General features: G+C 46.0%; 1 protein-coding gene across 2 annotated transcripts in view; it reads right to left on the bottom strand.

Moving 5' to 3' along the window:
- Positions 1-11,383: 11,383 nt before the first annotated feature.
- HPSE (heparanase) overlaps positions 11,384-25,620 on the bottom strand; it is a 76,377-nt gene continuing 62,140 nt past the window's right edge. For both annotated transcript variants that reach the window (XM_033963832.1, XM_033963837.1), the window contains 3 exons: positions 24,816-24,943; positions 12,793-12,939; positions 11,384-12,289 (listed from right to left, as the gene is read on the bottom strand). In XM_033963832.1, coding sequence (XP_033819723.1) covers positions 12,130-12,289; positions 12,793-12,939; positions 24,816-24,943 — 435 coding nt within the window. In that variant the 3' untranslated portion in view covers positions 11,384-12,129. The remainder of the gene's footprint in view (positions 12,290-12,792; positions 12,940-24,815; positions 24,944-25,620) is intronic.

The raw sequence follows: 25,620 nt of genomic DNA, 5'->3' as shown, positions 1-25,620 counted from the left end.
GTCATCAAGGATTGAGGGATATTGGAAGTAGCGGGTGCTTTGATACATTAAGCCTATTTGTATAATTAAATGCCTCTTTAATTTTCTCTCGCTATTTTATACTGCTTGATCACCCCCCATTATGGTGGTCTAAAGTGTATGATTGTAAAAATGTAGTAGCATAATTCTTGGTTTGGTTTTCCTCCCTGTGTTTAATAGAACAAGATATATTCTTGTAAATTTTGATGTATAATTAGAAATAAATAATAATAATAAAAAAAGATTTAAAAAAATAAAATAGATGTACATTGTTGTTCTTAAATTCTAAAGATAATGTGTGTAAGAGCAGCTTGGAAGGTGTCTCTGAACTTTGGCTTCCTGAAACAGAGGCATTGGAGAAGGAGTTAGCTTGGTTTAGTGACACCTTTCCCCCCTCCCCATTCTTGACTATCTGTGCTTACTTTCATTAATATTTTCTTTGTTTCAATCTGTCTCTGTTATTATTTAAAAGCTTTATCATTTCCCCTTTAATGTATTTAATCAGGCAGGGCTTTCTTTCTGTATATAAGGAGAGGAAGTTTTGAATACACTGAGACCTCTGGACAGAGAGCCATATGGCTTTGAACTCTGTGAGATGTTTCCTTTGTACAAACTATATTGGAACTTTATGGAAAGGCTGCATTTGTAACGAATTGACTTTGGATAAATACTGAATAAATATTTTCAATTGAAAATGTATATATATGTTCATATTCTTGAAACATAGAAACATGACGGCAGATAAAGGCCAAATGGCTCATCTAGTCTGCCCAATCACACTAACCATTATCTCTTTATCTTTCTAAGAGACACCAAACTATTTAGTGGAGTTGGGACAAGAGAAGATTGTGAAGACTTACAAAGGGACCTGAACAAACTAGAAGAGTGGGCGACGAGATGGCAGATGAAGTTTAATGTAGAGAAATGTAAAATCTTGCATGTAGGAAACAGGAACCCGAAGTACAGCTATACGATGGGAGGGCTGGTAATGGGTGAAAGTACCCTAGAAAAGGACTTGGGGGTAATAGTGGATAAGACAATGAAGCCATCGGCACAGTGCGCAGCGGCCTCTAAGAAGGCAAATAAAATGCTAGGTATTATCAAGAAAGGTATTACAACCAGAACGAAAGAAGTTATCCTGCCGTTGTATCGGGCAATGATGCGCCCGCATCTGGAGTACTGCGTCCAATATTGGTCACCGTACCTTAAGAAGGATATGACGATACTCAAGAGGGTTCAGAGAAGAGCGACGAGATTGATAAAAGGTATGGAAAACCTTTCATATGCTGAAAGATTAGAGAAACTGGGGCTCTTTTCCCTGGAAAAGCGGAGGCTTAGAGGGGACATGATAGAGACTTACAAGATCATGAAGGGCATGGAGAAAGGAGGAACAAATTCTTCAAACTTTTGAAAACTAAAAAAACAAGAGGGCATTCAGAAAAATTAAGAGGGGATAGATTCAGAACCAATGCTAGGAAGTTCTTCTTCACCCAAAGGGTGGTGGACACCTGGAACGCGCATCCAAAGGGTGTGATAGGACAGAGTACGGTATTGGGGTTCAAGAAGGGATTGGATGATTTCCTGAAGGAAAAGAGGATAGAAGGGTATAGATAGAGGATTACTATACAGGTCCTGGACCTGATGGGCCGCCGCGTGAGCGGACTGCTGGGCACGATGGACCTCTGGTCTGACACAGCAGAGGCACTACTTATGTTCTTATCCCAGGCCCTCTTGAATTCAAACACAGTCTCTGTTTCCACTACCTCTTCCAGGAGACTGTTCCACGCATCTACCACCCTTTCCTGTGCACCTTAGTGGGTTATTCCCTCTTTAGATCTTTAAACATTGTTATATGGGTGTGAGTTTTTTGCCAATGACAATAAGAACGCCAGCTGGAAATCATCAAAGATTGCTGCGTGATATACGTTTTTGAGGCTTTTTCTCCACCTTTTTGATCTTAATGTTAGATCTTATTGTGGTAACTCACTGCTGGTAAGTGACATTTTTTTAAATTTTGGATTTAAAAGACTATCATATCTCCCCTCTCCCACCTTTCCTTCAAAGTATACTGATTGAGATCTTTAAGTCTGTTCCCATACGCCTTATCACGAATACCACACACCATTATAGTAGCCTTTCTCTGGAGTGACTCCACCCTTGAGATAAGGTATCGTGTTCGACAGGGGGGTTACAGCCTTCCCCCCCCCCTTGCTCAAGGTGGAAGAGAGAAACCAGATGTGAAGATTGTCTGAAGAGAAAGGAGTTTTGGAGCACACCTGGCCACCTCAAAAAAAGATAAAGCAGAATTAGAAAAGGTACAGAGTTGGGCGATGAAAATAATAAAAGGGGTGGGATGACTTCCCTTTGAGGAAAGGCTAAAGTGGCTAGGGCTCTTCAGCCTGGAGAAGAGACAGCTCAGGGGAGATATGATAGAAGTCTATAAAATACTGAGATGAATGGAATAAGTAGATGTGAATTGCCTGTTTACTCTTTCCAAAAATATTAGGACTAGGGGGCATGAAATGAAGCTACTAAGTAGTAAATTTAAAATAAATTGGAGAAAATATTTCTTTACTTAACATGTAACTAAACTCTGGAATTTGTTACTGGAGAATATGGCGACAATAATTAGCTTAGCAGGGTTTAAGAAAAGTTTGGATAAATTTCTTAAAAGAAAATTCCACGAGCCATTATGAATATGGACTTGGGGAAATCCATTGGTTATTCCTATGACATGCAGCATAAAATCTGTTTTCCAGTGCAATAGGAATGGTATGCTGAACCTTAGAGCATTCCGTATATTCTCGCAAGCATACTACAAAAAGATGTCAATCACAGCTTTTGAAACCTCCTCCTTCTCCCAGGAGTCTGCACCCCCTTTCAGTTTCTATTTTTGCGGGTGAGCATCTGATCTACTCGGTTTATTTCTTTTTTTTATTTTGCAATAGTTTTGTGGTTTTTCGCTCTAGTAGCTGTCTTTTTTTGTGACATCAGAGATCCCTTTTGATAAGGGTCTACTCTGCCTGTGTGGGGTCTAAGGGTCCATTGTACAGCTGTCAGGTTCAATTCTCCCTTGGTATTCGCAGGGGATAGGGGCAGAGCCAGACCGCGAAGTGTGAAAAACTGCGAATAACTTCTTGTCCAGCTCTGACCCACCCCTGCTGCCCTCCCGTCTTCCCCCCAGCATCCAGGCCTTACCTGGTGGTCTAGCGGGCTTTCGGGGCAGGAGCGAACTTCCTACGCTCCTGCCCCATGCAGATCGCCAATAGGAAATGACTGCCGTAAGTTCCCGTAGTCTCTCGAGACTATGACAGGAGCTCATGGTAGCCATTTCCTATTGGCGATCTACACGGGGCAGGAACATAGGAAGATTGCTCCTGCCCCGAAAGCCTGCTAGACCACCAGGTAAGGAATAATCTGTGAAATGCTGAATTATATCTGAATTACTTTGAGATGTCATATTCTGAATGAGGCACTTAAATATATAAATGACATTTTGCTACTACTACAACTTACTAATTTCTATAGTGCTACTAGACATTTTAAGTCCTGTAGGGAGGCGGGAAGGACCTAAACTATGCTTCCCCCCAAGAAAAAAAAAAAAAAATTGCGGATAATCGAAACTGCAAACCCCGAAACCGCAAATAGGGAGGGGGAAGTGTATATCCTTCAGGGACCTGTTTCATCCAACCTGCTGAAGATTAGTGGAGCTCAGGATCTGTTCCCCTAGTTTGCTGACCTCTTTTGACTTGGTCAGGGGCTGGAGAACAGGCTGTTTAGGTGCTAATAACGTTCCTTCAGGGCACTCAGAGTGCTGGCTGCATTTCATCCCCCCCCTCATTTTTTGTGAGAGGTCTGATGGTGTTGAGGGTTGGTCCATGGTAGTCTGACCGGCAGTCCAAAGATCCCAGTAAAGTGGCTGAGTGATTAGAAGCAGAGGGACTCTCCTAGAATAGCTACACCTGATAGGAGCTGAAGCAGGCAGCAACAGCATACTTTGAAGACAAACAGTGGCCCGACTGGGAGGGCCCCACTTTAGGGGCTAAATGGCACAACATCACTGGCAGAGCTGAACCACACGGCAAAGCATCACTGGCAGATCCAATCCCCACTTCACTCCTTAAATGATTTCTCCCTACGCTTTTTCCTTTTATTCATTCAATGATCACTAGCTGTGGAAAATAACAGAAATTTAACATATTTCACTAATAGCTGAACACGTACACTTTGGTGTATTTATCTACCAATGGCATTCCAAACACTCAAGCATGAGGCCTTGATGCAAGGAGTTGAACATCTTTGCAGGCTTTATCCTATCTCAAGAAGACATAGGCTGAGGATATGGCAGATAGAGAGGATGACAGTAGGAGAGATGGTGATAGATGGGTGGGAATGAGATCAGGAGGAACAAGTAGTGAGTTTGGAGGAGGAAAGAAAATGTGTAGTTTCCTCTTCCATGATTTTAGAGAAGAAAAAGCAGCAGGGGTTAATGGAGGGTTGGCAGAGCAGACTACAGGAGGGGGATCTCGAAGTTAATCTTGTGAACCTCGTCATGGAAGTACTCTGCCAAAGACTGGGGAAAAAGCAAAGGGGGGTGGGGGTGTTGGAGGTGAGGACAGAGAAGAGAGTTAAGTGTGGCAAAGAGATGGTGGGGGTTAGATTCAAGAGAGTTAGTCAAGCGGGTATAGTAGTCTTGTTCTGCAAGTGAAAAGGCAGACTGGAAAGAGATCAACAGGAATTTGAAATGCACAAATTTGGCATGAGTGCGGGATTTTAGCTGAAGACTTCCACAGATCGGGCACAGGAACTTGAGTAGCAAATCGTAGAGGTCTGCCAAGGCTGAAGTTTGGCATGGTTTATAAAATATAAAATGGGAGGAGTAAAGGTATCAAAAGCAGAGGAGGGGGGAGACAGTGGTGGAGAAAGTGCAAGAGTCAATAGCTGCAGATTCCTGAATGTATTGGTGGAGATTGGTCATGTCTGGGGGAGGGTGATGAGTTGTGAAGGTTATGAGATGATGGTCAGAGAAGGGAAGAATTGACTTGGAGAAGTTAGCAATTGAGTAGTTGGAGGAGAGGGCAAGTTCAAGGCAAAATGGCCAGTATGGAGTATGGGAGTAGTGGAGCAAAGCTGAAGATTGAATGAGGATATTAAAGCATGAAACTTTGAGGCAAGGAGTCAGAGGGGTCATTAACATGAATGTTAAAATCATCAAAAATGAGGGAAGGAGACAAAGGTTTGAGAAAGATTGAGAGCCAGGAGTCAAGGTCAGTGAGAAAGGACGAAAGGGATTTGTCAGGGAGTTGATATGTGACCGCTATTCAGAGAGATAGAGGAGCAAATAGATATATGGAATGGACTTCGAAGAAAGACGGGTGGGAAAGAGGTTGAAACCAGTTGTCTCTGGTCCCTGAACCCATCAGGTAAGTGTTGCCAGTGAGCAATGGTCGAGAGACTCCCCCATCTCTCTTCTCTCCAAGGGCCCATGAATATAGCCTGTTCAGCATCCCAGCAACAGCTAGGCTGGGAGTTAAGAACAAGAATTAAAATTAGTTTCTTTGCATGAAAATATGGAATATTGCTACTCAGCCAGTAAACCATTATAGACTTAGGGGTCCTTTTACTAAGGTACACTAACTGATTTAGTGCATGCTAAAGATTAGCATGCACTAAATTTCTATGGGCTGTGTGGCATTTAGGGCCTGATTCTCTAAAGGACACCAAATAGGCGTCGGCATCCTTTAGAGAATCACATCTTTTTATTTCTAACAGATGCCTTAAATGTAGGCCAGCATTTTACAGGCCTTCATTTAAGGCATCTGTCTCATGCCTATGCATATGGACTCGTACAGATGCCCAAGGCCACTTCTGGTGGAAACCATGCCCACACAAGCCTTGGGCATCTGTAAGTGTCCCTATGTGCAAGAGATACCTACAACGTAGGTGCAAGAGATACCTACAACGTAGGCGTCATTCACTGCATCCATTTTTATAAACGTGCATCCCAATTGGCTGGTGAGACGGCAGTAGGATGCCTACCGCTGCCGCCTACAATTGGGACACTGTTTACAGAATCAGCCTCGTAGTGTGCATTAAATCCATTAGCAGAACTTAGTAAAAGGACCCCTTAGCTTTTTACAGTTTTATTATGAAGTTTAAATAGGTCTAGGACACTTACCCCCTCTTTTCCTAAGATGAGCTATGCTTTTTAGCGTGTGGAAAATAGCACTCGCTAAACGCTAATGCGTGCATGTTATCCTATAGACGTGTTAATGGTTAGCGCACACGTCGATTTAGCGTGCACTGAAACGCTTAGCACACCTTAGTAAAAGAGGGCCTTAGAGAAAGGACTGCACCATGGATAAATCATTGTGCAATTCTGTTTACAGTTAGGGATATTTTATAAACAACATGAGTGTATAGGGTAGCATTTCATGCATTCAATTAGGGGTAGATGTTGCCTTTATAAAATGCAAACATCAAAATGCACCCCAAAATCCATCACTATTTGAAATGTAATAATTATTGGCCATCATATAAAAAAAATCTCTCCTAATTATTTACAAAGATTTTAAGATATAATCATATGTCCTCCAAGATCAACATCAAAATATTCAAAATATATTTTATGAAAAATAACTTAGCAGTATTAGTGAAGTCCAGTAAGCATCACAGAAATAACATCTTCTTAATAGTTTACTGCAATGTTTCTCAACTTGGTCCTGGAGTACCCCTTTGCCAGTCAGATTTTCAGGCTACCCACAATGAATATGCATAAACTTGATTTGCATACACTGCCTCCATTATATGTAAATTTATTTCATGCATGTTCATTGTGGATAGCCTGAAAACCTGACTGGCAAAGGGGTACTCCAGGACCAAGTTGAGAAACACTGGTTTACTGTATATACTCCAATATAAACCTAGATTTTTTAAAATATTCGAGTCTTCTTCTTCTTCTTCTTCTCAGATCCATCGCAGTTCTCTTCCTGAGCCTACCTCAAATCCTGCTGGTCCAGTGGTGAGCCAGGACAAGAGCCATTCTCCTCCTACCCTGTGCAGTATCACCATTCAAAATGGCTGACATGAGTTCCCAAAGTGGCTGCTATATTTATGTACCACCTTTTCATGAAGAGATTCACTCAAAGTGGTTACAATACCTTGAATAGTAATCAGGTACTCTTAAAGCATTTTCCCTAACTGTCCCAGCAGGCTCACAATCTAACTGTGGTATCTGGGGCAATGGAGGGATTAAGTGACTTGCCCAGATACACATGGAGCAGTCTGGGACTGAACTCGCAACCTCAGGGTGCTGAGACAGCAGCTCTAGCTACTAGGCCACTCACTCTCATAGTAACTTTGCAAGGCTGATGTGAGTTCAGTTTATATTTGAGTCAACCTTTCCACCCCCCCCCTTTTTGGAGGAACAAAGGTTCTCTTGGTTTGATTTGAGGATATACAGTAATTCAAATTAGTGTAAGATCACTATATGAAGCTCATAGAAGCGCTGATACAACTGTGTTTCGAACTGTCATATTGTTCTGCATCAGGGCTGTTTATTTAGCTCAGATCCATCAATTCAGTGATTGCTGGTAAGCTCTGCTAGCAACCTGAAGTCTGAGCGGATTCTGTTGTGCCTTTACAAAATAGGCACATGCCTTGATCCACCTAGGTGTGTTGTAATACATAATTTTATTAACTTAAAATGAAATGCATTTTTTTTTTAGAGTTATTGGTATTTTGGGCCAATACGTCCTGTGAAAGGGGACATGATTGAAACGTTCAAGATACTGAAGGGAATAGACTTAGTAGATAAGGACAGGTTGTTCACCCTCTCCAAGGTAGGGAGAACGAGAGGGCACTCTCTAAAGTTAAAAGGGGATAGATTCCGTACAAATGTAAGGAAGTTCTTTTTCACCCAGAGAGTGGTGGAAAAATGGAACGCTCTTCCAGAGGCTGTCGTAGGGGAAAACAACCTCCAGGGATTCAAGACAAAGTTAGACAAGTTCCTGCTAGACCAGGTAAGGCTAGATTCAGTTAGGGCTCACGCAGTGGCGTACAAAGGGGGGGGGGGCGGGAGGGGCGGTCCGCCCCGGGTGCCAGCCCTGAAGGGGTGCTCCCGGCCTTGCCATTCAGTCCCCCCACACCCCCGAAGGACCGCTCGCCCCACTGACCTTCCTGCACCACCTGTGAAGCAGCAAGCAGCAGGATCGCGAGGTCAGCTATCCCTGAGTTGCTTGGGCGCTGCTTCCTGCGCTGCGGTCCCGCCCCTCCTCTGACGTCAGAGGAGGGGCGGGAACGCAGCGCAGGGATAGCTGATGTCGCGATCCTGCTGCTTGCTGCTTCACGGGTGGTGCAGGAAGGTCAGTGGGGTGAGCGGTCCTTCGGGGGGGGTGGTGGTGGTGGTGGGGACTGAACGGCAAGGCAGGGAGCATAGGTAGTGCTGCTTCATAGGTGGTGCGGGGAGGCCAGGGGGGCGAATGGTCCTTCGGGGTGGGGCGGGTGGGCAGGCAGGCAGGCATTCAAGGGGGAGGGGGGTGACAGGCAGGCAGGCCTTCAAGGGGGGGGGGGACAGGCCTTCGGGGGGGGTGCAGACCTTCAAGGGGGAGGGACAGGCCTTCAAGGGGGGGGCAGGTCTACAAGGGGGGGCAGGCCTACAAGGGGGTGGGCAGGCCTACAAGGGGGGGTGCAGGCCTTCAGGGGGGGTGCAGGCCTTCAAGGGGGGGGACAGACCTTCAAGGGGGAGACAGGCAGACAGGCCTTCAAGGGGGGGACAGGCCTACAAGGGGGGGGACAGGCCTACAAGGGGGGGGACAGGCCTACAAGGGGGTGGGACAGGCCTACAAGGGGGGGACAGGCCTTCAGGGGGGTGCAGGCCTTCAGGGGGGGTGCAGGCCTTCAAGGGGGGGGACAGGCCTTCAAGGGGGGGACAGGCAGGCAGGCCTTCAAGGGGGGGACAGGCCTACAAGGGGGGGGACAGGCCTACAAGGGGGTGGGACAGGCCTTCAAAGGGGGACAGGCAGACCTTTAAGGGGGGACAGGCCTTTGGGGGGACCCTGGTTTAGAAGTACACGGAGGGAAGGGGGTGTTCAAAGAGACGTGCATATGCCAAACTTTGGGGGGGGGGATGAAGAAATAATGGGTCTGAAAATAGAGGAGAGGGAGAGAAATGATGGACCATGGGATTTAGGGAGGGAAGGAACTGAAAGGGAGAGAAATTGGACACAAGAGATGGTGTGGAGGAGGGATAGAGATACTGGATAGGAGGGTAATTGGGAAAAGAAAGGGAGAGATGGTGGACTCTGGGGTGGTGGGGAAAGAGGGAGAGATGCCGGATGAAAGGGTAGTTAAGAAAAGGTGGATCTGTGGAGGGAGATGAAAAAAAGGAAAGATACCAGACTTCCTGGGGAGGGAAGGGAAATGGAAAGGGAGGACAGAGTTGGCAGATGGATGGTTAGCACGCAGAAAGAAGAAAGAAGGAGACCCTGGCAAGCAAGTTATCAGAAGAAAACCAGAGCCTTGGACCAACAAGATTTGAAATATAACCAGACAACAAAAGGTAGAAAAATTAATTTTATTTTCTGTTTTGTGATTATTATATGTCAGATTTGAAACGTGTATCCTGACAGATCTGGTGTTGGACTGCAAACGTGAGCTAGGATTTAACAGAGAGAGGAAAAGTCCTTTTTGTTTCTTTATTTTATTTACACCACAGCGCCAGTGTGGTTAGGAGAAGCCAAAGGGGGTGAAAAAGCTATAAAACCCACCAGGAGTTTTGAAAAAAATCACCCAACTGGGCAGGAAAATCGAATTGAAAAACCAATTCAATAGGCTGAATCGAATCGAAATTTTTTTTCCTGAATCTGGCAGCATTAGTTTGCGCTACTGTCTTAGTCTTTAGGACCTGGGATTGGGGAGAGATGGCATCCTCAGTACTTTATAATGCAAGTGAAACGAGGATTTGGTCAGACTTTTGAAGGGTCTGCAGAAAAAAAATATTGTATAGGCCGGGGACATGAAACAGCAGGAAATGGGAATTTTTCTTCCTTCTATTTTTGTGAATGGAAAGGCTGAGGATGTCAGAGAGTTCAGTTAAAATATGTGCTTTATAAGAAAATATAATAATGTGTTTTATAAAGTTTATAGCATAGCTGGCCTACCCAGGGAGGTGTTTCTAGTGGTGGTGGTGGCAGCGTGTCAATGTGTTGAGAGGAAGAGGTGGTCTGGGAAATTCTGCTGAGCAAACTCCGGGCCCATTTCCACCCCCCAGTTAGTCCACTCCACTCAACTGGTTCACACACTGAGTGGGTCTTTGGGTGTTGTGTTTGGATCTCTTCCAGTGGTTTATCAGTATCTCCTTCTGGTCCAAGGAAGGAAACTTTGTTATCCTTAGCATTGACCTACAGAATATGTTTGTAACAGCGCTGCTTGTGTGGCATTAGGCTATGTAGTGATCGAAAGAAAAAACCAGACCTTTGCACATTTTTGCACTATATGGTGGGTGTATGAGGAGATTCACATTTCCTGCACAGCTAAGTCCATGTGAAGTTACCTTGTGCTGTATTTGACATCTAGCAAGGTCTCTGTTTGAAAGGAAAGATCTAAACTTAAAAATGAAGTGGCCAGAAGTTATGGTAAAAGCAGATGGTTTTAAGAAAGATTTGGACAAATTCCTGGAGGAAAAGTCCATAATCTGTTATTAAGACATGGGGGAAGTGTCTGCTTGCCCTGGATCGGTAGCATGGAATGTTGCTACTCTTTGGGTTTTGACCAGGTATTAGTATCCTGGATTGGCTACCATGAGAATGGGCTACTGGGCATGATGGACCATTGGTCTGACCCAGTTAGGCTATTCTTATGTTATGTTCTCATCTGTAGGGGCCTTTGTTTTCACTTCTTATTTTAATGTATTTTTTTTCTGGGAACTTATCAGTGTTTTTTATAATGGGAACAAAAATGGAAGAGAATTAATGTGTGTGGGATTAGGGGGTAACTAATTTCTTCAGCTAAATAATTCAATCCACTTCAAACAGACATAGGAGAACTCACGCACCATTCACACACCCTCCAACCAAAAACGTCAAAAGAAAAAAACTGTTCGACAACCTCCTAGCCATTCGAGCTGCAACACTCGACCCCCAACCCTACAACCAATTGACATCGACCACATACTGCAAAACCTTCAAAAAAAAATAAAAACCCTTCTATTCAAAAAACACATAAAACCGAACTAACACAATCAGAACTGTCCCAAGCATCACCTGCAACTACTCCATATGTACTTCTGATGTCATGACAATTCAGACATAATTTATGTTACGTTATGTTTGGAATATAAGAAAATTTTCACTGCCTGTTTCTATTCTGACCATTTATTCCGTTTCATGGTCATTACAAAAAATATTTTTTTACATGGGGGGGGGGGGTCAAAAAATGATGGGCCCCGGGTGCCACATACCCTAGGTATGCCACTGGGCTCACGTCCTTGACCTAGAGGCCGTCGCGGAAGCAGACTACTGGGCACGATGGACCACTGGTCTGACCCAGCAGCAGCAATTCTTATGTTCTTATGAGATCATGGTTACATGGTATTAAGTATAATAAATTAAATGCAATGGAAGAAGCAGGATGCAATTCATTTCAGTGGCAAGGTAAGGTGGCAGAGTGCCCCAGGTGCCGACTTGGCAGTGGGCGCCAGCACGAGCAGCAGGTAAGAGAGCCTGCTCACTGCCGGTGAAGATTTGAAGAGGTACGGGGGGAGGGGGGAGCACAGCAATGCAGGTGCCTCTGCTCTGGGCCCTAATTTCCCTCGCTATGCCACTGGTTAAGTTGTTAGCTTTTTCTTTGCTACGTGGACAGCTTCCACTACTGCCATATCAATATTGGTATGGCAAAGCTGTGGTAACTAGAAATGGCACATTTCTACTTATAAATATACAATAAGGAACAGAGAAATGCAAACTATGCCAGTCGTTCTGTTCATGGGACAAATAGGAACTGTATTATAAAAACTAAAGTGTTGAGCTTCTTGGCATTTAAAATTCTCTCTTCTTCTTAAATTACGGCTCCCAAAAACAGTCTCATAAATTACAATTTTGCAGTTCTGATTTGTTAAATACAAGCTGCAGCTTTGGCATCTCTTATCACAAAAAATCCGTAAGAAAACGCTGGGAGACTGAGAAAGCTCCTCGGACTCAATGATTTCTCAGTTATGGTTGGCAAAGTTTCGTCATCCACCATCTTCAAGACACGACCATTCAGCTGAACAGTTCTTTGAAAAGAAAAAAAAAACAAGAGAATGACTGGTTCAATAATTGTTTTATAGTGTAGAATTTTAATTCTAAGCTGCTGCAGTGAAAGCAGAACAAAAATTATAATATTTCCAAAAATATTAAAATGAAGAATACCTTGACTGGCAGAAATCCCCAAGCCTGCCAGCTGAAGAAATCTGGAGCTCGCCCCATGCTCACTTGGTCAAAATAACAATTTACACACGCTAAATGCATTAGCGTGCCTTAATAAAAATAACCCCTAAGTCTGTAGCAGAGACAATGGAATGTTAAGTAAGTGGCAGCGGGATTTGAAACCTGGCTCCTTGGTTCTCAGTCTGCTGTACTGGCATTTCTCACAGCACTAATGTTACTTAGTTTGACAGCTGAATACTGTACCACTTTTCCTTTTGAAGATTCTTGCTATCAAACATTACTGTTTTCAATGACACAGCCTGGGCTTTGTTTGATACTAGTGAAATTAAAAATGGAATGTGTAGGTCACCTGGAGAGTAAGCTATCCTTCTCAGCAGGCCGCAGCATATATTCATCCACATACTTGCTGGATAAGGAAGAGGGAAGCTGCAAATTCCTGGTGTCATTATGCAAGTTTAAAACAAACAAAGTGATATCTCCTGCACTGTATTTTGAGCTGAAAGGGAAGAGAGAAAAAAAAATCTATTAATGATCAATTGATAAAAAGATAGCAGAGTTCATGTTTTACTTCATTACATTCTTATTTTACTGGATATTGCAAATCAACGTACAAGATACATGCAATACAAAACTAAAAAAAATATTTAAAATGACCCCTTCCCCCATGGCAAATACCATCGCCAAACATTCAGCACCCTATTACCCTTAGAGTGAAATTCTAAAGCTGGCACCTTACCGGCACTTAAGTTAATTGACGAATGTCATCAGAAACTGTAAATAACAGCGAAGTAGAAGTGGCTACCAGCGCCTAAATCAAAGGTGCCAGAATTGCACCTACATAGGCACTTTTGACCGCTGAACGCCAATGTAGGAATGGCCAGTGTTGGAAGGGTCGTTAGGCAGCATACAGCATTAGATTAGAATTTGGGCTAGCTCATTGCCTAATGCGAAGATAGGCGCCAGAAGTGGAGGCCCAGAAATCCCTGGCCTACATTTCTGGCACCCAACTTTCATGTAGGTGCGATTCTGAAACAGGCACTGGTGCGGGTTGACACATGATCAGTGGCTGCTTTTAAGGCGGCTGCCAATATTAACGCTGGTTGCAGAATCCGGCCCTTAGTGCTAAAATATCACTGCTAAATGGATAATTTTATGTGAGGCTAAGCAGATTATATTAAATTTTCAAAAGGTTCAGTTTCATTGCTGGGATGGCTGGTTGCAGTAGCATAATAAGGGGGGGGGGGGGAGGGGGTCTGCCCTGTGCGTCATCTTGGTGGGGGCGCTGACACCCTTTCTCTCTACTTCCCTGCTCCTTTCCCGTTCCCCCACTACCATGCACGCACGCCCCTTCCCTCATACCTCTAACGTTCATGGCGTGACTAGCAACCCCAACCTGCTGCTCACACCACTGTCGGCTCTTCCTCTGATGTCACTTCCTGGACCCATGCCTAGGCAGTGACATCAGAGGAAGAGATGATGCTGGTGCGAGCAGCAGGTTGGGATTGCTGGTCATGCCGCAAATGTTAAAGAGGTATGGGGGAAGGAAAGGGGTGCGCACATATGGCAGGAGGAGGCAGGAAAGTAGCAGATGGGGATGGTGGCGGAGATGGAGGCAAACAGCTACTCACTGTGCTCTGTGCTGTAAGGGAGAAATGGCAGGCAAACTGAACACAGCACGCATGGAGATCTCAAGCCTCAGGAAGCTGGAAAACTGGCTTTCAAGTCTTCTGATTGCCTCACCTGCCCGGTCACCCCAGTCAGTGACCTCCAAGACATCCCGATTACACAGGGAAGGTACGCAGTCTGGTCCCAATCCCAGGTGCGCCTCCGCGGAACCGTGCAGCCTGCATTCCACCCACTAGCGGATGAACCCGGCGTTCTAATCCTGCTTGTTCTTTACTTACAGGATCGGGAGGCAGAAGGGAGATAACCAGGGCTGAGAGGAGACACAAGGGCAGCAAGGCAGCGGACAGGATCCAGCCAGGAGGGGTGGAAGACTGATCGGGGTAGCGGCAAGAGTAGGCTCCGCCCACCCCCACCGCGTCAGAGGTCGCTTCAGTGCCCAGGCTCCCCCTTAAAAGGGGGCGAGCCAACGGCACGCGGCCGTTTGGCGCGCGGCGAAGGCGAGCGGCAAAGGCACTCGCCTTAGCGAGGGCGCCTTTGCGAAGGAGCCGAGAGAAGGAGCCAGGAGTCCAGCAATTTCAATTTCAATCTTCAATCTTCTTTAATACCTTCTAAAAAAAATATATATATATATATCCTTTCTTCTATACTCATTATTTTTTCTCTCTCTATTTCTCCTCCTAGCTACACGTCAGGCATACTCCAGCGCACCAAAGAACTTTAATCACAAGGAAGGAATAATGGAGGCAGCAGAAGGCCAGCGAAGCTTTCCAGTGTACTGCATTGATTGTCACATGTATGACTACCTCCCTTCCGGGAGGCAGGCCTACATATGCAGTCGATGTCAGGAACTGGCTAGCCTAAAGAAGGAGGTCGGGAGACTGCAGATCAAAGTACAGGAGCTAGAAGGACTCCGCTCCATAGAGGAACCAAGGGAACTTGAACCAACTGAGGACACCATCAGAGAAAACCACATCAATGAACAGGTCAGAGAGCTCGAAAGATTCATCGAGGAGGCCTGCAAGATGGTAGAAACACAGGATCACCCGCTCTTCAGAAGGGAACAAACGGATGGAGGACAGGACCCGCCAGGAGCCACCGGGACCCACCAGGACCCACCAGGAGCCGAGGTAGAGGAACCTAGCGGAGGAACAAATCAGGAGAAGGAAGGATTGGAGGACCCAATCATCAACACAGACCTGAGACCCAGGAGGAAGCTGAGGAGAGGAAAATCTGCTATTGTGGTAGGAGACTCAATCCTGAGAGAGGTGGACAGTCACATAGCAGGAGGCAGAGCGGATCACCTAGTGACATGTCTCCCAGGGGCGAGGACAAAGGACATCTCCGACAGAATCGAGAGAATCATGGAGGGAGCTGAGACAGAGGAAACAGCAGTGATAATCCATGTCGGAACAAATGACATCAGCAGAAGGAATTTCAACATGACTACACTGACCGAGCAGTTCAAGATCCTGGGGAGGAAGCTGAAGCTGAGGACAGGGAAGATAGCCTTTTCAGAGATCCTGCCAGTACCGAGGGCAGATGCGAGGAGGCAGACCGAGCTGCAAGCAACAAATGGATGGCTGAGGCGATGGTGTGATGAGGAGGGTTTCCTCTTTGTACGGAACTGGTCAACCTTCCTAGGGAAAAACAAGCTCTACAGGAGAGACGGACTGCATTTGAGCACGGCTGGGACGTAACATCCAGACCTGCATAGACATGACTTTAAACTGATAACAAGGGGAAAGCCGAGAGTCGATCTGACCTCGACACATCGGACCACAGTATCGAGCAAGGATACTGAAACAGGAAATGGGGATAGTGGACTAGAGACAAAATGGACACTTTATGGTCATAAACCCAAAGATGCAGTACAGGGACCCGAGAGGCAAATAGAGCTAAAGAGCAAGACATGGAGGACACAGCCGGAACCAGAGGGCTATCAAAGAACAAAGAAGCGGGCAGAGGACGGGATAGACACACCACAGGAGGCAGCCCGTGAGGAGACCAGCAGGAGCATCAAATCAAGAGTAAATCCAAAAGAAAAGGTAACTAACCGGGACTTAAATTGCCTATTCACAAATGCTAGGAGCCTAAGGACTAAAATGGGGGAGCTAGAAGTTATAGCCAGAAATAAGGACCTAGACATAATAGGAATCACAGAGCCATGGTGGTCAGAGGACAACAAATGGGATGTGGCCCTGCCAGGGTACAAACTCTATAGGAGGGACAGGGCACACAAGAAGGGGGGAGGAATAGCACTGTATATAAAGGCATTCCTTCATCCAGGACAGAAACAACAGTAAGGACGGACAGTCTGGAGTCACTATGGGTTAAGCTAACAGGAGGGGAAGGAGCTGACATCAAATTGGGACTGTACTATCGCCCACCAGGACAGCCAGAAACAAACGACCTGGACCTGGAGGCCGAACTGAGGCAGGTGTGCAAAAGTGGAAGGGTGGTGGTTATGGGGGATTTAAACTAGCCGGGAATAGACTGGAACATTGGGCACTCAAACTGCACAAGAGAAACTAAATTCCTAGAGGCGATAAGGGACTGTTTCATGGAACAGCTGGTCATGGAACCAACGCGAGGGGATTCCACTCTAGACCTAATCCTCAACGGGCTAGAGGGACCCGCAAAGGAAGTGGTGGTACAGCGATCACAACATGATCCAGTACAAATTAAACATGGGAACATCAAAGGTGAAAAGAACCACAACGACAGCACTCAACTTCAGAAAAGGAAACTACAAGGACATGAGGAAAATGGTGGGAAAAATGCTCAGCAACAGCTCAGGGAAGATGAAGACCATAGAGGAAGCCTGGACACTGCTTAAAGGCACAGTGCTCGAGGCACAAGACCTGTACGTCCCAAGGTTTAGGAAAGGGTGCAAAAAGGAAAATCAAGCTAGAAACCCAGCATGGATAACAAATGCAGTTAAAAAGGCGATAAGTGACAAGAAATCATCCTTCAGAAAATGGATAAAGGAACCAACAAAGGAGAACCAGAAAGAGCACAAAAGACACCAGAAAGAATGCCATCGAGAGGTCAAGAAAGCGAAGAGAGAATATGAGGAAAAACTGGCAGGAGAAGCAAGAAACTTCAAACCCTTCTTCAGGTATGTGAAAGGGAAACAGCCAGCCAGAGAGGAAGTGGGACCACTGGACGACGGAGACAGGAAAGGAGCGATAAAGGAGGAAAAAGAGATAGCCGACAGGTTAAACAAATTCTTCTCATCAGTCTTCACCAGAGAGGACACATCCAATATACCAGAACCCGAGGAGATTATAACCGGGGACCACGACGAAAGGCTGGTACAACTAGAGGTAAGCAAAGAGGATGTCCTCAGACAGATAGACAGGCTGAAGAACGACAAATCACCGGGCCCGGACGGCATTCATCCAAGGGTACTAAAAGAACTGAGAAACGAAATAGCAGAAACACTTCGCCAAATATGTAATCTCTCCTTAAAAACTGGGGAGATCCCAGAGGACTGGAAAATAGCAAATGTCACGCCCATCTTTAAGAAGGGATCAAGGGGTGACCCGGGAAACTACAGGCCTGTGAGCATGACCTCGGTTCCGGGAAAGATGATGGAAGCACTGGTTAAGGACACAATCTGCGAACACATAGAAAACAATGGACAACTGAAGGCGAGCCAGCATGGCTTCTGCAAGGGAAGGTCGTGCCTCACGAACTTGCTGTACTTCTTTGAGGGAATAAGCAGCCAGATGGATAAGGGGGAATCCATAGACATCATTTACCTTGACTTCCAAAAAGCCTTCGACAAGGTACCTCACGAACGGCTATTAAAAAAGCTGTGGAACCACGGGGTGCAAGGGGATATCTACCGATGGATCAAACACTGGTTGGCAGGCAGGAAACAGAGGGTTGGAGTAAAGGGCCAATACTCAGACTGGCAATGGGTCATGAGCGGAGTTCCACAGGGGTCGGTGCTGGGACCTCTATTGTTCAATATATTTATTAACGATCTGGAGACGGGGACAAAATGTGAGGTTATCAAATTTGCTGATGACACCAAACTCTGCAGCAGGGTTAGAAACACGGAAGACTGTGAAGCCCTGCAAAGGGACCTAACGAGACTGGAAGACTGGGCAAAAAAGTGGCAAATGAGTTTTAACATAGAGAAATGCAAAGTCATGCATGTAGGGAAAAAGAACCCGATGTTCAGCTACAAAATGGGGGGAACACTGCTAGGGGTGAGTAACCTTGAAAGGGACCTGGGGGCAGTGGCATACCAAGGGGGGGGCGTGGGGGGCGGTCCGCCCCGGGTGCCAAGCCCTGAGGGGGTGCTCCCGGTCCGGTCCGGTTTCCCCCCCCTGCGCCGGGTGTCGCGTCTGGAAACAGCCTGCAGCAAGATCGCGCAATGCCAGCGATCTTTGCCTGCTTCGGCTGTTTCCTCCGCCACGGTCCCGCCCCTCCTATGATGTCAGAGGAGGGGGCGGGACCACGGCGGAGGAAACAGCCGAAACAAGCAAAGATCGCTGGCATCGCGCGATCTTGCTGCAGGCTGTTTCCCCAGGAAAATGAAGCGGGGAGGCCGGGGAATTCGTGGTGGTGGTGATGGGGCTGAGCGGTCCTTCGAGGTAGTGGGGAGGGGGGGCAGTAGGCCTTCAGGGTGGGGCGGACAGGCAGACCTTGTGGAGGGGGGGGAGACAGGCCTTCAGGGGGACAGGCCTTCAAGGGGGACAGGCAGGCCTTGGGGGGGGTGACAGGCCTTCGGGGGGGTGCAGGCCTTTGGGGGGGCAGGCCTTCAAGGGGGGGACAGGCCTTCGAGGGGGGTGTAGGTCTTCGGGGGGGTGCAGGCCTGTGGGGGGGGCAGCAGGCCTTCAGGGTGGGGCGGGCAGGCAGACCTTATGGAGGGGGGAGGCAGGCCTTCAGGGGGACAGGCCTTCAAGGGGACAGGCAGGTCTTCGGGGAGGGGGGTGACAGTCCTTCGGGGGGGGACAGGCCTTCAAGGGGGGACAGGCAGGCAGGCCTTCAAGGGGGGGGACAGGCCTTCGAGGGGGGTGTAGGTCTTCGGGGGGGTGCAGGCCTTCAGGGGGGCAGGCCTTCGAGGGGGTGTAGGCCTTTGGGGGGGTGCAGGCCTTCAAGGGGGGAAAGGCCTTCAAGGATGGAAAGGCCTTCAAGGGGGGCAGGCCTTCAAGGGGAACAGGCAGGCAGGCCTTCAAGGGTGGGCAGGCCTTCAGGGGGGGCAGGCCTTCGAGGGGGGTGTAGGCCTTTGGGGGGGTGCAGGCCCTCAAGGGGGGGAAAGGCCTTCAGGGGGGCAGGCCTTCAAGGGGAATAGGCAGGCAGGCCTTCGGGGGGGATGCAGGCCTTTGGGGAGTGCAGGCCTTCAAGGGGGGGGACAGGCCTTCAGGGGGGGCAGGCCTTCAAGGGGAACAGGCAGGCAGGCCTTCAAGGGGGGGACAGGCCTTCATGGGGGGTGCAGGCCTTCAAGGGGGGGTGCAGGCCTTCAAGGGGGGGACAGGCCTTCAGGAGGGGCAGACCTTCAAGGGGAGCAGGCAGGCCGGCCTTCAAGGTGGGGACAGGCCTTCATGGATGGGATGCAGACCTTTAAGGGGGGGACAGGCCTTCAGGGAGGGGGGTCCCTGGTGTAGAAGTACACGGAGGGAAGGGGGAGGGGTTCAAAGAGACATGCATATGCCGGACTTTGGGTGGGAAGAAATAATGGGTCTGAAAATAGAGGAGAGAGAGAGAGGTGATGGACATGGGTTTTAGGGAGGGAAGGAACAGAAAGGGAGAGAAGTTGGACACAAGGGATGGTGTGGAGGGGGGGATAGAGATACTGGTTAGGAGGGTAGTTGGGAAAAGAAAGGGAGAGATGGTGGACCCTGGGGTGGCGGGGAAGGAGGGAGAGCTGCTGGATGAAAGGGTAGTTAAGAAAAGGTGGATCTGTGGAGGGAGACAAAAAAAGGAAAGATGTCAGACATCCGGGGGAGGGAAGGGAAACGGAAGGGGAGGACAGAGATGGCAGATGGATGGTTAGCACGGAGAAAGAAGGAGACCCTGGCAAGCAAGTTATCAGAAGACAACCAGAGCCTTGGACCAACAAGATTTGAAAAATAACCAGACAACAAAAAGGTAGAAAAACTAATTTTATTTTCTGTTTTGTGATTACAATATGTCAGATTTGAAATGTGTATCCTGCCAGAGCTGGTGTTAGACCACAAACGTGAGCTAGGATTTAACAGAGAGAAGAAAAGTCCTTTTTGTTTCTTTATTTTATTTACACCACAGCGCCAGTGTGGTTAGGAGAAGCCAAAGGGGGGTGAAAAAGCTATAAAATAAACCCACCAGGATGTTTGAAAAAAACACCCAATTGGGCAGGAAAATCAAATCGATAAACCAATTCAATAGGCTGAATCGAATCGAAATTTTTTTTCCTGAATCTGGCAGCACTAGTTTGCGCTACTGTCCTAGACTTTAGGACCTGGGATTGGGGAGAGATGGCATCCTCTGTACTTTATAATGCAAGTGAAATGAGGATTTGGTCAGATTTTTGAAGGGTCTGCACTCTGCAGAAGAAAAATATTGTATAGGCCGGGGACATGAGACAGCAGGAAATGGGAACTTTTCTTCCTTCTATTTTTGTGAATGGAAAGGCTGAAAATGTCAGAGAGTTCAGTTAAAATATGTGCTTTATAAGAAAATATAATAATGTGTTTTATAAAGTTTATAGCATTGCTGGCCTACCCGGTGAGGTGTTCCTAGTGGTGGTGGTGGCAGCGTGTCAATGTGTTGAGAGGAAGAGGTGATCTGTGAAATTCTGCTGTGCAAACTCCGGGCCCATTTCCACCCCCCAGTTAGTCCACTCCACTCAACTGCTTCACACACTGAGTGGGTCTTTGGGTGTTGTTCCTAAGTAGTTGTTTTGGATCTCTTCCAGTGGTTTGTCAGTATCTCCTTCTGGTCCAAGGAAGGAAACTTTGTTAACCTTAGCACTAACCTACAGAATATGTTTGTAACAGCGCTGCTTGTGTGGCATTAGTCTATGTACTGATCGAAAGAAAAAACCAGACCTTTGCACATTTTTGCACTATATGGTGGGTGTACGAGGAGATTCACATTTCCTGCACAGCTAAGTCCGTGTGAAGTTACCTTGTGCTGTATTTGACATCTAGCAAAGTCTCTGTTTGGAAGGAAAGATCTCAGCTTAAAAATGAAGTGGCCAGATGTTATGGTAAAAGCAGATAGCGTAGCTGGTTTTAAGAAAGGTTTGGACAAATTCCTGGAGGAAAAGTCCATAGTCTGTTATTAAGACATGGGGGAAACATCTGCTTGCCCTGGATCGGTAGCATGGAATGTTGCTACTCTTTGGGTTTTGACCAGGTACTAGTGACCTGGATTGGCTTCCATGAGAATGGGCATGATGGACCATTGGTCTGACCCAGTTAGGCTATTCTTATGTTATGTTCTCATCTGTAGGGGCCTTTGTTTTCACTTCTTATTTTAATGTATTTTTTTTCTGAGAACTTATCAGTGTTTATTATAATGGGAACAAAAATGGAAGAGATTTAATGTGTGTGGAATGGGGGGGTAACTAATTTCTTCAGCTAAATAATTCAATCCACCTCAACCAGACATAGGAGAACTCACGCACCATTCACACACCCTCCACACACCCTCCAACCAAAAACGTCAAAAGAAAAAAACAGTTCGACAACTTCCTAGCCTTTCGAGCTGCAACACTCGACCCCCAACTCTACAAACTATTGACCTCGACCACAAACTACAAAACCTTCAAAAAAGAAATAAAAACCCTTCTATTCAAAAAACACATAAAACCGAACTAACACAATCAGAACTGTCCCAAGCATCACCTGCAACTACTCCATATGTACTTCTGATGTCATGACAATTCAGACATAATTTATGTTATATTATGGTATGTTTGGAATAATGGTTACATATATGAGGTTCAATAAAAGAAAATTTTCACTGCCTGTTTCTATTATGACCATTTATTCAGTTTCATGGTTATTACAAAAAATATTTTTTTACATGGGGGGGGGTGTAAAAAAATTATGGGCCCCGGGTGCCACATACCCTAGGTACGCCACTGCCTGGGGGTGATGGTCGACACATCACTGAAACCATCGGGGCAGTGTGCGACAGCCTCAAAGAAAGCAAACAGAATGCTGGGCATCATCAAAAAAGGTATCACAACCAGGACGAAGGAAGTCATCATACTACTGTATCGCGCAATGGTGCGCCCGCACCTGGAGTACTGTGTTCAATACTGGTCGCCGTACCTCAAGAAGGACATGGCGGTACTCGAGGGAGTGCAGAGGAGGGCGACTAAACTGATAAAAGGTATCGAAAATTTCTCATACGCTGACAGGTTAAAAACGCTGGGGCTGTTCTCCCTGGAGAAGAGGAGACTTAGAGGGGACATGATAGAAACCTTCAAAATCCTAAAGGGCATAGAGAAAGTGAATAAGGACAGATTCTTCAAACTGTGGGGAGCCACAAGCACTAGGGGTCACTCGGAGAAATTGAAAGGGGACAGGTTTAGAACAAATGCTAGGAAGTTCTTTTTTACCCAGAGGGTGGTGGACACATGGAACAAGCTTCCGGAGGAGGTGATAAACCAGAACTCTGTACAGGGGTTCAAGGAAGGTTTGGATAGGTTCCTGGAGGATAAAGGGCTAGAGGGGTACAGATAGAACTTGAGGTAGGTTATAGAAGTGGTCAGAAACCACTTCACAGGTCGCGGACCTGATGGGCCACCGTGGGAGCGGACCGCTGGGCGGGATGGACCTCTGGTCTGCCCCAGTGGAGGCAACTTCTTATGTTCTTATGAGCTAGCTTCCGATCCCGGAGCCCCGATTTGACGTGCAGGCTGTCCAGAGGGCTTACTACAGTGGCAGGTAAACCCCCCCTCCCCCAAAGCAGACTACGCCAAAGTCTGCGATCTCCCGCCGAAAGGATGTCCCCACAGGGTATTTCCACAGCACAAAGGCAAACCCTCAAAAAAGGAGTAAAATACACTAAATTTAAGAAATGAAACACAAGCAGAAGAGAAGAGCTCCTACAGCTTGTCTTGTAGGAAAACAAAACTGGTACCCAGGGAGCATGCTCAAGGAGATAAGCAGTGGGAGGGGTCATTAACTGAAGTTTCCTACAGCCCCCTGGCAGCAGGGGATGACTACTTCCCACTAGTTCCCAGCATAAAGGGGGATTGTACAAGAATTTATCTTGCCTTCTGTATTAGAAAATTTAATACAGCTCACCATTTTCTCAAAAGTTTTATGTTTTATTAACATTTGATATACCGCTTAAGCATATTACAGATCTAAGCAGTTTACAATAAAATACAGATACTTAGAACTTCCCTATCTGTCCCGATGGCTCACAGTCTAGCTAAAGTACCTGAGTAAACAATTATTAAAATAGAAAAGATATTAAAAAATTCCAAGAATTGTGAGGGAAAGGTACAATTCAAATAATAAAAAAAAGATAAAGACAAAGGATAAAAGAAATAAAAAGAATAAAATTAAAAATATACTAATAAGTTTAAGAGATTGGAGACTGAGCAAAATAAATTCCAATCTGTTGGTAAGTCTATTCATCAATCCGGTCCAATATAAATATTATGCCAAACTCTTTTGTCATTAAAAAAAAATCACATTCTTTATTCAATGGCATAACTCATCTCAGCCAACACATTCTCTCGGGCAAACGTGTATCAGCTCTGGCTGAAGGAGAAGAAGTCGATGGCGGCACAGCAATGCAAGATTAGCATGTGAGACCTTACCACCTAGAAAATAGGTCTTGGGGAGTGCTCACATGCTAATGGCCACCTGCTATTGGGGAAATTAGCACATGGCCATTACTGTAATAGGGAAAATGCCCATCTTACTGCATGAGAAAGCCCTGCACTGGGGATAGTGCTGGTCACTTTTTAGCACAAATGTGTTTCCCTCCCCCTTTCTTTTCTATCATAAATTTGAGTTCTTCCCTTGCCCTCTTGTATTATATTATATTTTACTTTTATTATTACTCTTTTTTTTAAATGATAATTTTATTGTACATAGTAACATAGTAAATGACGGCAGATAAAGACCTAAATGGTCCTCTAGTCTGCCCAACCTGATTCAATCTAAAAATTTGTTGTTGGGTTTTTTTGGGGTTTTTTTCCTTCTTCTTCTCCTTAGCTATTTCTGGGCAAGAATCTAAAGCTCTGCCCGGTACTGTTTTTAGGTTTTTAGTACTTTGATACTAATTGTATTGCAAGCCCCTTAGTTATTCTGTAATTTGCGGGATATCAAGAAATAATAAAACGTGAAACTTGATTTCCCTAAGATCTCAAAGCAATAGCATATCACTGGAGGTTTCTCATCTCCTTGTTCTAAAACATTAGGACAACTCCTCTCTTAAACCTGGGGCCTCTTCTATTCAACTACGCTAGCAGTTTGTAGGGCGGTGAGCCGCGCTGAATGGCCCGCACTGCTCCCGACGCTCAGAGTTCCTATGAGCGTCGGGAGCAGCGCGGGCCATTCAGCGTGGTTTTCTGCGCTTAAAACTGCTAGCGCAGTTTAATAGAAGAGGGGGCTAGTCTTAAAATACCTTCCCCCAAAAAACATTGTTTCTTTTCAGAGATGTGTACAGAACTAGTGCTGTACACGTGTGGCTGTATCGTATCTTAGCTGGCTTTATTATCAGATAGCTTATAATGATGCTCTGAATGCTCAGTTTATCAAGGACTATGTAAGTGCTTACTAGTTGCTGTTTGTACAGTGGAGGTAGACACGAAGTTTCCTGTCATCTATACCATCTGTGTTGGAAACAGTAGCTTTCAGTACCTTCGAACCAACTAGTTTCTTGTAGATCAGAGACAGCCAATAGTCCTGCGCAAAGTGAAAATATGATTGGTCACATAAGAACCTGCATGGAAATTCTAGAACCGAGCATCTGCATTTACACACTCCCTTGTGCATGGTAATGTATTTATTTTTATTTTGCATTTTCAATTCTTATTGAAAATTTTCAAATAGAACAAAATGCAAGGATTCCATCTGATTAGCATATCTCTCCTAGGTGAAAATGCATAGCAAAAATACTATATAATCTTCCACAATATTAACCACAATATATAAAACCTGCAGTATATTGCCCTGAATGCCCCTCCCTCATCCCTACACCCCTCCCCATCTTCCTCTTCCCACACCCCATCCCTATATCCCTCCCCTCAAAATCAGGTGCTTTTAAGATATACTGCCAATTGGTCCCATATAGATGATTTTTTTTAGGGCCTTTGTTTAACTTTGTGGTTGTTAAGGCTTCCATAACAACCATATTTCGGAGATACTCCTTCTATGCATCAAACGAAAGAGCATCAGAAGATTTCCAAAACTGAGCCAGGACTCTCCTAGCTGCTGAGTAACATGAGTGGGTTTGACGACCTAAGCGAGCATAATCTCCATCCATCCCTAACAAGCATGAGGCAAGGTCTAGAGCAGTGTCCCGTAAACTTTTTTTTTTTTTTGCTCCGGCACACTAACCAAGCAAATATTTTTCTGTGGCA

This window comes from Geotrypetes seraphini, chromosome 1, assembly GCF_902459505.1.
Source record: "Geotrypetes seraphini chromosome 1, aGeoSer1.1, whole genome shotgun sequence".
Taxonomy (NCBI): Eukaryota; Metazoa; Chordata; class Amphibia; order Gymnophiona; family Dermophiidae; genus Geotrypetes; species Geotrypetes seraphini.
This window is presented reverse-complemented; position numbering and strand designations above follow the sequence as displayed.